The 12673-nt window shown below is 44.6% G+C and overlaps 1 protein-coding gene across 1 annotated transcript; it reads right to left on the reverse strand.

The window, feature by feature from the left end:
- Positions 1 to 101: 101 nt before the first annotated feature.
- gyg1a (glycogenin 1a) lies at positions 102 to 9948 on the reverse strand. The gene is made up of 7 exons (XM_030117706.1): positions 9796 to 9948; positions 5985 to 6120; positions 5726 to 5900; positions 5459 to 5621; positions 4546 to 4672; positions 3518 to 3734; positions 102 to 1986 (listed from the first exon to the last, which is right to left on the reverse strand). The coding sequence occupies exons 1-7, from the start codon at positions 9923 to 9925 to the stop codon at positions 1813 to 1815; spliced, it is 1122 nt and encodes a 373-aa protein (XP_029973566.1). The 5' UTR covers positions 9926 to 9948; the 3' UTR covers positions 102 to 1812.
- Between the last annotated feature and the right edge of the window lie 2725 nt (positions 9949 to 12673).

A 12673-nucleotide genomic window follows, 5' to 3' on the forward strand; every position in this document is an offset into this window, starting at 1 on the left:
TCAACGGTTCCCACACTTAAAACTGAAAGCCACATGATCACAATTACAATATTAAATTTAACACCAGACAAAAAGAACAAACGAGGTCCTTTCATGTTTTTATGTTTTATTAGCACTTGCCGGATGTACAATGAACAGCTGGGAAACAAAACACATGAGCATTACGTGATGCCACAACGTTTAAGATGGACTTCCACACTGAAAAAGCTACAAATACGGACTTCTGTCTGGACTTCTCCAGCTGTTTTGTAGGAGTGTTTCATAAGTGGAGGCACACGGCGGGAGTGAAATCAACGGAGGGTTTGGCGAAAGGAAGAGCGCCGCCCGATAGGTCTGTTTGTGCTACTAGCAGCAGTTACAGTAAGAGTGAGGTTTTGTAAACAGTGAGCAGCGATAAGGCAGCTGGTTACACTACGGAGGGGAAGTGATGAAAGCCGGCGCATGGCACAGACACGCCAGTGTGGGCCTGGCGGGGACGCTACAGACATGCAGGAACGCACTAGTGTTTAATCCCACAAAAAAACCACGCAGGGAAGAAATAAAACGACAAACCGATGGTCACTCGGGGACGTAACACTTCTTCACTGACTCACATTTTAACTCTTGTGCCATGCAAACACAACACAGCTAACAACACCGGGCGTTAGGGAGCTGGGGTCGCGGGGAGCTGGTGAGTGTCGGAGGCACGGAGCGTGCGCTCTCATGAGGGGAGGAAAGCAGGATTGTCCAAACAGTTTCAATACAGATGGCGTAGGGTGAAAGAGGGGAGGGGCTGCATAAACGCTCCTATGCTCGACTGAGACTTATTGCGGAGAAGAGATTTCAAAATCCAGAGACGACCACCGAGCAGATCCCCCTCAAACCACGAAGTCCTGGTCTACAGTCCGAGACTTTCCACAGTTCAGGAAGACTACGAGTTCATTTCATTCCATACGCAACGCTCAATAAAAGGAACGGTTTGACATTTTTCACCACTTTCTTAGCAAGAGCTGGGAGCGAGGGATGCTTCACGAAGCAGCTGTGGACAGACGTTTGACTTTATGTAACGGATTGAGGGGAAACAACGAACCACAAACCAAAAAAATGTCCAAAGCACATGAAACTCAAATTACAGCCAATTTGATTTAATCCAGTGTTTAAACCAGAACCAGTGTTTTTTACATAATACCTTCTATTGTTTTTGCCAGAATCAAAATGTCAGATGAAGGGAAAAATATCAGCTTTTATTAGTTGGTCTAGGTTAACCTTCAGATAAAATTCAGGCATGCCGATTCTCCATTTTTTCTTTGTCCTGAGGTTACAGAGTGGCCAAACAGCCCTGAGCAGAAAGACTGAAGGAAGAGCTTTAATCAGCACTCAGTTCAATTTCCAGAGTGTTACACGATTTGACAAACACTTGATGAAAATCTGTTATAAACCACTAATTTACTCCTGGAGGACCAGAAACATCTCTGGAATTTGTGCGATGGGGTGAAATGAGTTCCTCCGTATTAACGGCTCAGCGGGACGCGGTGTGAAGGTCAGACGAGGCCGGCTGCCGCTCGAGTTTAAACTTAGCGAGGCCATTTGGGAAGAAAGTGATACAAACGTCAAACTTTTCCTTTTTAGACTACAGAACGGCGGGGTGTGCGGTAATTTAGCCAAACTGAAACTCTCTGCAGAGAGAGGGAGACTGAACGACGGTCAGAGGCGTTCATCCGGTCACCTCCTCGCCAGGCCCCCCCCCCCCCGATGTCGTCTGAGTTCATTAACCCCCCCACCCGACCGCAAAGAGCTTCCCGCTGCTGTTCGTCACGCTCCCTCGGCCGCCCGCTACTTCAGGAATGAGTTGAGTTTTCGCTCGATGTTGTCGAAGGAGTCTGCGCCCAAGTAGTCGATCTGGCCCTCCTCCCAGCGCTGCTTCCTCTCCGCTGACGTAACCTGAGGTGGGGGCGGCGGGGGCGGGGAGGACGCCGTCTGCGCCGTCACGTCTTCGTGGAGCTTATCCTGCGTGAAACGCGCAGACGGGAGAGCGAGTGAATTAATCACTGAATGAAAGCGGAGCAATGCTTTATAAGGACTGGTTTCCCTCGGCTGCTGCAGGCTCGGCTCAAACTGCCTCGCGGGGGAATTTGCACTTTTTTTTTTTTCATCCTCTTGAGACACGTTCAGGTCATGCAGGCATTTCCTCACAACAGTCAATGTACAAACAAGGTATTTTTGCAACACATAAGAGCTAGATGTGTTTTTTTTAGGAAGACAAAAGTTCATATCATATATCTGTCACCAATGGGCAAACAAATCAATGTCTGTCGTCTAATGGTTCACTGAATCGAGGGGGTTTTCGCTCCTAACAGGGAAACTGTGGGGATACAAGCACTTTCTGAAGCTCTTGCTCACTGATCTTTGCACATCTCAAAACACGCTTTACGTTGCAGCTGATTTGTTGCTGTTGGTTTTCTTCCTCCTCAAAAGATAATATTTGGATTGTCATTGATTTATCGTCTGCATCCTTCAACAACTTAACCTTTCATTTCCAGCCTCGGACACTGCTCAGCAGATGTTATACAAAGCCATGAATTGAAACAAGAGAGACCAACGACAGTCTTGGTAAATATGCCGAGTATTGCCAACAGAGACCAACAGGAAAACATCTGTGTTCTGCATCAGTGCTTTATGTTTTGTCTTGATGCTTGTGAGTCAGACTAATCTTAACTAAATAAAACTGTCCTTCATTAAATTGACGCCAAGCAGCGGCGCGGCATGCACCATGTAGACGCTCCATTCATAATTCCTCATTGCATGAAGGCTCCTGAGCAGACCTGGACTTTATCCAGCCTGCAGGACACACACACACACACACACACACACACACACAGCACAGGCAAACTGACAAACTGCAACTACTGCTTCCTTCATAACACTCGATATCCTTCCTGCACACCCAGATGCAGGCGGATATCGTACACATAAAATACCTTCGCTTTAAAATGTGTCTGCACAGTCAACACATTCATAAATGAACCTGCATCAAGTCTTTTTTTTTTTTTAACCCCAAAATCAAACGAGCTGCTCCTTCTGACAGTTTAACAGACACTGAGAGCCTCGCACGGTTCACTGATGACGCAAAACGATTCACATAGTCACGATACTGCTGAGAAAGATTCCGAGATCAACCGTAACAAACATGTCCTGGCAGCAGGGGAACAACATAATTACTCGCTGCTATGTCAAACAACTACAGCTTTATGATCCGTGATGAAATGGCGTGCGCCGCTTCAGAATGAAGCTCTGGTGGCTCAGCGGCGGGATGAACGAGTGACGAAAAGCAGAGTTTCCTCAGAATCGGAGGTTTCCTCACACTCAGGACAGGAGGGTTATGCAACAGGTAGAAACACAAATTCACTCGTATTTACGGGTTATCGCTGGCACACCTCCAACAGCCACACCTGCCAGTCAGCCATCTCTCACACGCACATAAACACACTCACACACACACACACACACACACACACACACACACACACACGTAACTCACGTCCACGAAGCCGCTGCTGAAGGGCGTGTCTCCGTAGGCCTTCTGCAGCAGCGGCACCACGGCCTTGGCGTACAGCTGCCACCACATGAGCAGGTAGTCGGGGTGCAGCTGGCACGGGTCCGACTGACCTTTGACCTCGCCCTTCTGGGCGTCGTAGGAGTAGTTCCATGGCTTTACCTTGCCCAAGAAGTGCACCACCTTCACGCCATGGCCGTACCTGGGTGGAAAAAGACAGAGGAACAAGAGCGGAAGAGGAACGCTGAGAGTTCTGGAAATCAATCATTGTGATCTCGGTGTTTTTTGGAGGGTCTCGTTGCTCACTTTATTTCTAAAATGAACTATTCCTCTCTGCCTCCGTCATGGAATTTGCAACATGAGACACTTTTGATCAGTTCAGAAACAACAAATGATATAAAGTTCAACTGAACAAAATACCGACGTGTAGCTTCCAAACCTTTGAGGTAGTTTGTTGATGTTTTTTTTTTTTTGTTCGCTCCGTTTCCCCAACAGACTCTTTGTAATACAACACCAGAAGACACAAAGACATGCAACTAACCTTTGAACTGACCTTGCATAAGCTTCATGTGTCCCAAACACTCAGATTTACAAGAAGGTGAACAGACACTGAACTCAAGCGAAAGCAGCAACAATAGACCGATTATATGCGGCAAACGTAACGTCACTGTGAAACCGGACTCAGTCAGAGCACTGTTGTCCAAAGATAATAGAACTGAAAGTTATCTTCAACAGTTACTTTTAACCTGTATCAATGGTACTTTTGACTCAATTTGCTGCATGTCTGAGAAATGTGCTCCAAATGTGTCAGTGCATAAAAAAAAAAGACCGTTTCTGTAAACAGATGTAGACGCAAAGAAGGAATTTTACTTGAAAAAAATAAACTCAGCCAATTGTGAATGAGTACAAATGTATACAAGGAAAAACACTTCAATAAAATTCATAATAATGAACATTAGGTGAAGGTAGTGTCTCCTGACTGGACAAAAACCAGTGTGTTTGTGTGTACTCACTGTTTGAAAGCTGGCAGGTAGGAGTAGATGGCGATACTGCTGAGGTTGTAGATGAACGGAAGGTGTTTGGAGATATCTGCTGTGGCCCAGGTATTGAAGAAACTGTTGAGGACGCCCTGATCTCCACCTGCAGACACACAGACATCCTCCGATTACACCCAGATATGACAGACTTCCACAAAAACACTCGGCCATGAGGAAAGGACGGTCTTTTCCTCCAAGTATCAGTTCAATGAAGCGTGTTCATCAGACTGAAGACATTTCTTTCAGGATTGTTATACTTTAACAGCAGCAAATTTCCTCTTATCTGACCTCTCCTGCCTCACTGGAGTAACCCAGTCTGACCCACGACACTCCGAATGTGGCCAGTCGACACCACACAGACACACAATACCGCAGACGGCGTGCTCTCCAAGGAGTAAAAATAGAAGCTGGAAGGAAGTGGCGACGAGATGCTGCAGGCAGTAGGTGATAAGGCACGGTTAAAAACGGTATGCAACAGAGTGAACGTGAGTCAGAGGAAGAACCAAGGATGGAGTTTTAACTTTTCATCGACTCAGATACAAACCTCATTCTGATCGGACTTCACTGCATATGAGTAGTGGTGGGAAGGGTTTTGTTGCCATGTTGCCTTCAGTTACTTTGATGTCACTGTCCACTCATATAAACAAACACACCTAATGTTTCTTCTGACCCCCAAAAAATGTAGCAGGAACTTATTTTAATCCAGCTTGTTGATGCAGAATAGAGAATAAAACTAAACCAGATTGGATCTAAAGTTCGTTAAAGTTCGTTAAAGCTGCTTCACCCTCTCCTTAGAATAACCTACATCTGTTTGTACTTCCTCTTCGTTTTCAGATCACGTTCTGGTTTCTCTCATGATCATAAAAAACAAAAAAAATTAGAGACTCACCATCGAAGCTGCCATTTTCCCCGCAGAACGTGAGCAGCTTCTCGTGCGTCTCGTTGGACGGCCTGAAGACAAACACCCCCGAGTTGAAGCAGTCCGGCCAGCCCGGATCCGGAGCCGCAGACAGCTCCTCCCTCTCGAACAGCTCGTCTATATTGGACAGAACCTGAGCACGAACACAGGTGTGTGTCCCGGAAACTGGTCATTCCATATGATACGATGCGTTAAACTCAGCCTCGGAGAGCGAAAACCGATTGGAGGATTTCTCACCAGCGTGTCTGCGTCCATGAACACACACTTGCTGTACTGCGTGAGCCTCCAGCAGTGCAGCTTGGTGAACGTCACTCCCAGGTCCGGACGCTTCATCATGGCCAGGTGAGCCGCGTCGCCCGAGTCCATCACGTCCACCACGCACACCTCGTCGAAAATGGAGCGCAGTGCGTCTCTGCGGCACATCGGAGGTTTGATCACGTCGGCGTTTGATACGAAACGATTCACTCTTGGGAAAAGAGGCGAGGACGGACGTTACCTGCACGGCTCGGCAACATGAGGTCCTATGAGTGCCACCAGCTTCCTGGTGGTGTGGTGGTTCCGTAACGACTGGCCGAGGACCATCGCCCCCTTGGCGTAGCTGTCGTTTGTGGCCAGCGTCACGAAAGCTTGGTCTGTTCGGGGAGAGACACTCATTAACAACCTGAGCAAATCATTAAAATTAAGACAGTCCTCGTGCATTGTTCCGTCTGAAACCCTTTCAGTTCCCGTCACCCTATGGCCTCATGGGAAGTTTAAACATCTTTCGCCACCTAGTCAAGGTATTGCATAGCTTTTTATATTGTAGGGATTCTTAAAATATCAAATACATAGAAATATGAACTTGTTAAAACAAAAACAAGTTAAATCAGGTCTTATGTTATGGCACACTGCTGTACTGATGTAGGTGTGTGTGTGTGTGTGTGCATGTACAGATATCACTTAAACTGTAGAAACTGACAGTGGTAATGAAAACAAAAGTTAAACTCTTGCGCAAACTGCTTCTTGGCAGGTGTTTCTCTTATTGTAATGGATGAGCCGCTCTTCACACCGATGTTCCAGATGAGTCAACACACACACACTCTTCTGTCTACTTTACCTTCTAAACTTCAGTAAGGTAATAAGAGTAGAACCATCTATTGTTTCCTTAAATAACTGACCTCATTATCAACCGATCACCAGGTCATATAGTAAATGACTGATTCTCCTCTCTGTCCTTAAGACGACCCCCCCGCCCCCCACCTTCTGCAGGCCCATTGTGTGAAGTCCAGAGTCTGACGGAGTGCATATATAAACCACAGCAGGGGGTGGGGGTGGGGGTGTGTGTGTGCGCCGCGTTGCTGTTTGAGTGAAATTAGGCCCTGAGCCAGAAAACGGGCGTTCATCAAGCTGAATGCATGCGTTGTCATGGAGGGGGGGGGGGGATTCTGGGAAACCAGATCTGTGCTGCACGGTTGCTAAGGTCCCATTGAAGGAACGATAAACTTGGTATAAAAGGAGGTGGGGGGGGGGAGACGGAGCCTTTCTCGCCTGTACAGGAAGCATGTGCTGCGTTCCCACAGCCTTATCTGTGGCAAGACTATGAGTTACACACCTCTGACTGCCATTGCAAAACGGGGACCACGAGCTGAATGATCAGCTGGAAATGCACATAAGGGGTTGGATTTCCTCCTCCAAATAAGACAAAGCCATCAGTTCAGAAGCAATATGTTGTGTTTAATCACATCAGAAAGGCCAGTTTAGCTGAAGGATGCACACGTCGTCAGATCTGGGCTTGCAGTTACTCGCCTCGGTAATGGTAACCACATTTTCAAAGCGGCAGCAGCACAGTACTGAACGTGCAGCACTGCAAGCCTTTCACAGTGTCGGAGAGAAAAAACTTGAGCTACAAAACGTAGCGCACGTACACACTCAGGAAGAGTAGTCAAGTTAATCCATCCATGCACGCAAACACACTGACTCAGGAACTGGATGCTGCCATCTCTAACAATAAAAGCCTGCAAATAAATAAATTAAAAGTTTGATTTCCCTCATCTAAATTCTTGATTCAGTGTGACACACAGCCTGCACTGACTCTGGGGTGGCAATGCTTTTCCCCATCATTTTAAACACCATTATTATGTGTTTAACAGTTACAATAAACACAGGGATGCAGGATAAACCTGAAGGCAGCAGCTTTTTATTGTTAAAGCTACAGCTTGCTGCTTTTCTCTCTTTCAGTTTGTCTACGTTTTTGTTCATATCTCTCTTTAAGTTGTCTTTTTGTAACCTTTGTATATGTATGTCAATAAATACCGAGACAAGGCAATCTTCTTATTGATCCTGATGGAAATTCAATGTGTCAGCTGCTCTTACACGCTCAGGTAAAAACAAAAAAATCTCGACTCCTAAATACACTGTGGGAGGATGAGATAATATATAGCTGAGGGTCAGATTTACTCAATCTTTCAAACATCTTAAGGTGTAATGTTCAGGCCCATTGGGAACAAACATTAACTCTTCTCATGTTACTTAAATGTTTTATAAAAAAAAAAAAAGTCTGTTCACTGTCTGGTCGCTCCTAATTCCTCAAATACACCTAAATCCAGTAATTTGCATTTTATCCAAGCAATTAAATGACTTAATCGGCCGCACTCGCCGCGCTACTCGCATCCGGTGTGAACGCAGCATTACTTTCTACTCTATTCTTGTCAAAATATATTCTCATAAAATAAAAACAAATTAAGCTGGTATGAGCGCTCAAACTGGAGGTCAGATAAATATTCCAGTGCATTTAATTCCAATTTGAATACAATGTTATATATAACATAATCTATAGATGCAAATACTGCCGATAACTCATATCAAACCATCACCTGTCATACATATGCAACATAAACTAGTGAAAGAGTATTAGTGGAATTCTAGTAAAACTTTTGATTCAGTTAACACGTCTTTATTTAGATTTAATTCTAATTTTGAATTTGAAGAGACACACAATTGGAAACAAACACCACTCACTGACATTATTGCTCCAAAACAGTTTTCCTCTTTAAGAAAGAGTTATTTTCTCCAGTTTTTACAGCACTGGTGTACTTTATCCATCTGGAGCAGCTTTTCAGTTCAGTCAACATGGTCAAATCAGCACTGGTAATATAAAGAGGGCAATTTCCACTGTTCCACATTGCTGCGTCCAGAGAATCGGTGTCACAGTCCACCACCACTGAGTGACGATTAACCAGACCTCAAACTCCTCTTTACACTGGCTCTTTGTAGAAAAATGTCACAAATAGGTTTGAGGTGTTTAAGAAACTCATAGCAACGCAACAACTTTATCATTAATCTGTGAGAATATCAAACAACACCCAATTTGTCCAATTGTCCCAGCTGTGTTTGATTAGCACCTGACAACAAATTGAGCAATCAGATGATCAAAAAAATGATTTTTATTTTAGCAAATACTGAAATGAAATTAACTATATAGGAGGTCAAAACGTAGACCACAGATTTCACTATATCCATCTATTATGAGACAAAACTACAGATTAAGACTCCTGACTTCAAACTAAATTAATTCTCTATTTCTGGGTGGGATCAATAATAAAATCAATTTGAAGCCCGGACAAATCTCTCTAGTACTCAGCAATAGGTTAAATTGGGGTTTAATTGATTTCACCTGCTGGCTCATTAACAATTTTTTTTTTTTTTTTTTTACACCCAGGTTTTTAAAATACTGCACTATTAGGAGCTTCAATCACGCAGAAATGTGCCATGTGTTAAGGTTTGAAGATAATTAGACAAGACAAAGTCGGAATTTCCTCGTTCCACAGCTGCTGGGAGCTTCTTCCTTCCTGGGAGAGAAATGTCCCATTTAAACCATTAACCGAGTCAGATCAGAAACACGCGACTGCTTTAAAGTGGAGCCACAAAAGTAGAGCTGAGCGAAATGAGATTAAATAAATTCAAATATAGCATTTAAACAAATTAGAGCGGGTTAGAAGTGTCTGGTTAATATAATTTGCATGCATTTCAGTAGAGTTTGAGTGTGAAGCGCGCGGCCGGACCTGCGGGTTTGAACCACGTCTCTCTTCACTGTGGTCCAAACCGCTGCAGCAACTCATCACGTCCAACATCTCAACCCCGCAGGATCCGCAGCTGCACGCGGAGCACACGCCGTTCCCCCATCTCGACAGGCTTGCAGCAGGTGCCTCGTCCCGCAGGATCGGATGGATTCGGGACGAGTTCGCGCAGGACCGGTCCGCGCGCGCGCCCCCGGTCCGGCAGGGCCGCGCTCCGGTGTTACTGCGCGAGGAGGGCTCGGTGTCTCTTACCCGACATGGTGCGCTTTGGAGGGTCCACCCAGGGGTCGGGGGTCGTGATGGGGAAGAGGAGCGGCTTGCACTGCGAAGGGCAGAGGCTCAGCAGCTGGGAGCAGTCCAACGCAGGAATTAAGTCCCACATTTTCCGGGTCACGTGACCAGAGGCTGCGGACACGCCCCCTGCGCTTCTGCCGTCAGATAACTTTATTAGTGAGGAATTAAATCACAAACTCCAACAGCAGATCACACGCCAGGAATGAGCATCCAAGCTTATCTTTCAGCTCTATCAAGTAAAATACCATTGGCATGAAATCACATCAGTGAATTATTATAAATCAAGCCTGAAAAGGATGAATTAAGATTTATATGTGACTGTGTTGTACTTGGTGCTATATAAATAAAGCTGAATTGAATTGGATTTATGTAATTCCTTGCATTCAGTCCCATGTGATGTATATAGTACTATATATTTTCCCCAAAAGGAAGACAAACGTTGTCTATCATGTCCATCACTCCTATCAGATCATTTTTTTATTGTTTAAATACTGTCATCATGGACAGTTGGTCCTCTGACACTTGTACATGATTAAATCTAGCATTCATTGAAAAAAGTGTGGACTTCCCTGCTGTAGACGATGATGATCTGCTTTGAGCTGTTCCTGTCCACCTTAAAAAGTCCATGGAACAAAGTAAACAACCTAATAAAAGGTAACTTATTCTGTATGTAATCTGCTTACCAACTTGACATGAGTTTTCCACAGGAAGTTCTTCCTGACAGAGGTTTTATTGGCATTCACTTTTCCAGTCACAACCTTGCTGCTTGAAGCTAAAGACCAGAGATGTCAAATGTTTGGCGCACTGATCAAAACAGGCCTTCTATAGTTGGTTGTGACGAGGCAAACAGAGCAGGAGACAACCACATACATTCACATTCACACCAGCAGGCAATCTGGATTCACCAATCAATATCAATTTGAACTGCAGGGGAAAATCAGAGGAAACCCATTCATTAGAGGAAATCTATACAAACTCCACACAGACAGTCCCATTCTGGATTCAAACCCATCGCCTATGAGGCAATAGTGCTAAATATACCGATTCACAAAAATGCTTGACTTTATTGAGAGCAAAATTACATTTCTTTTTTCTTCTTTTTTCTTTTTTTTTTTTTGTGTTTTAGAGACACATGATAGCAGAAAATAATTTAAAAGGGGTAAAATCTTGTTGGTCAAATATTTCCCATTTTTCCTCAATAAAAGTGATAAATACACTCCTCCTGAATTACATTTGATATCTAATTCACAAATTCAAATTGCTGAATATTAAGCACGCCTATTCAGAAAAACTGTGCTATTCAAGGCCTTTTCATGATTCTGCCACTTACTGCAGCACTCAAATACATTTGTTGTATATATTACATGGAGGTATGTTTGTGAGAGTGTCCCAGAGTAAAACGTTATGTTTAAGTGCCCTCACTTTGCTCTCAGCTCTATGTCAAAGCATTTACTTAAGAACATGATCCCTGGAGCTTTACAGGCAAAATCCAAACTTATAACAGTGTTTCAGGGGGACGTAATACAGATAAGGCAGCGATACAGTTCTCTTTTAAAGTGAGGTACTTGAAACTTGAGTATCACACTGTTCTGTCACGGTCAGACATGACCTTCACGACAGTGATCTACTTTTCTAACAAAAACAGGAAGACCCTTTGTGCTCTGTCAGCTGAGCAGCTCAGACTGAAGCAGCGCTGCCTCAGAGTGGTCATGTGTCTGCATTGCAGCTGAGAAACGCTTCAAAAGCCGCACTTCAACTCTCACAGGCTCCAGGGAGCGAATCGCTCAGCAACCACCACACAAGGAGTGTTCATATTCTGAGGCCGGAGTAATTAGAAATCAACAAACCCTCTGTGTCGTAGTTAACATGTTTCCTAGATTTTTTTTCTCACAAACCAAAAATTCTGCCCAAAACACAAGAGAAATGGAAAAAAGAAGGTGTGTGTCTAATATGGAATTTAGCCTTGACCCCCCCCCCCCCACCCCCATATATAAATGAATAAATTAATAAAAACTCAGTAAATAGACTGAATTTGCAGGTTTTGTGTTTTTATGCAAGTTTAGTTCCTCTGGAGTTTTGCCCTCCAGCACGTGTGCAGGTGCAGTAAACTAGTCGAGGCCGATGAGAGCCTCTTCGGTGGGCTGTTGGCACTTTAACACCAGCGACTGATCCTGGTCGAGGCTTCATAAACACAGCAGCAGCTCAGAGCGTTTAGGAGGAGCGAGAAACCTGAGAGCACCTCAGAGTCCCAGAGTGAAAACTGGACCGATCAGGTGTCCAGCAGGGTGGAGAGGGGCTGGAGGGGAAACAGAAAGACGCCCTGTGTGGAGTCAGCTGGATGACTTCTGAATGAGCAGCTCCAAGGCTGGAGTATTTGCCAGAAGGAGACTTTCTGCATTCAGAGCCTTGGTTTTGAGAGAGGATGAAAGACGAAAGGTAAACACGGGGAACAGGAAAGAGAATTGGGCCAAAGACAGGAGGAAAGGGGTTAATTCAAGAAATAGAGGCGAGGAAAGGAGGGACTGGAAAGAGAGGTCATGAAGAAAAACACTGAAAATTAGCAGCAAGCTGATTTTCTCCTGTGGACTGGCTCTGCTGTGGACTCCAAAGCCCTTCAGCCTGCCTCTGAATAAATGTAAGCTCCTTACTGTTGATTCTTCCTCATATGAATGTTTCGTGCTGTTCTCAAAACACATGCAGATCTCTCTATATAATGCTTGTAGAAAGTGTCACTTATACTTTTTCCAACTTGCAAACAGATTAAGAGATCCAGATTCAGGAGGAGCATCATGAGCGGGACTCAAGAAAAGGATATTAGGGCTATCAGCTGATAAAA

The sequence above is a fragment of the Salarias fasciatus genome, chromosome 19, assembly GCF_902148845.1.
Source record: "Salarias fasciatus chromosome 19, fSalaFa1.1, whole genome shotgun sequence".
NCBI classification, from domain to species: Eukaryota; Metazoa; Chordata; class Actinopteri; order Blenniiformes; family Blenniidae; genus Salarias; species Salarias fasciatus.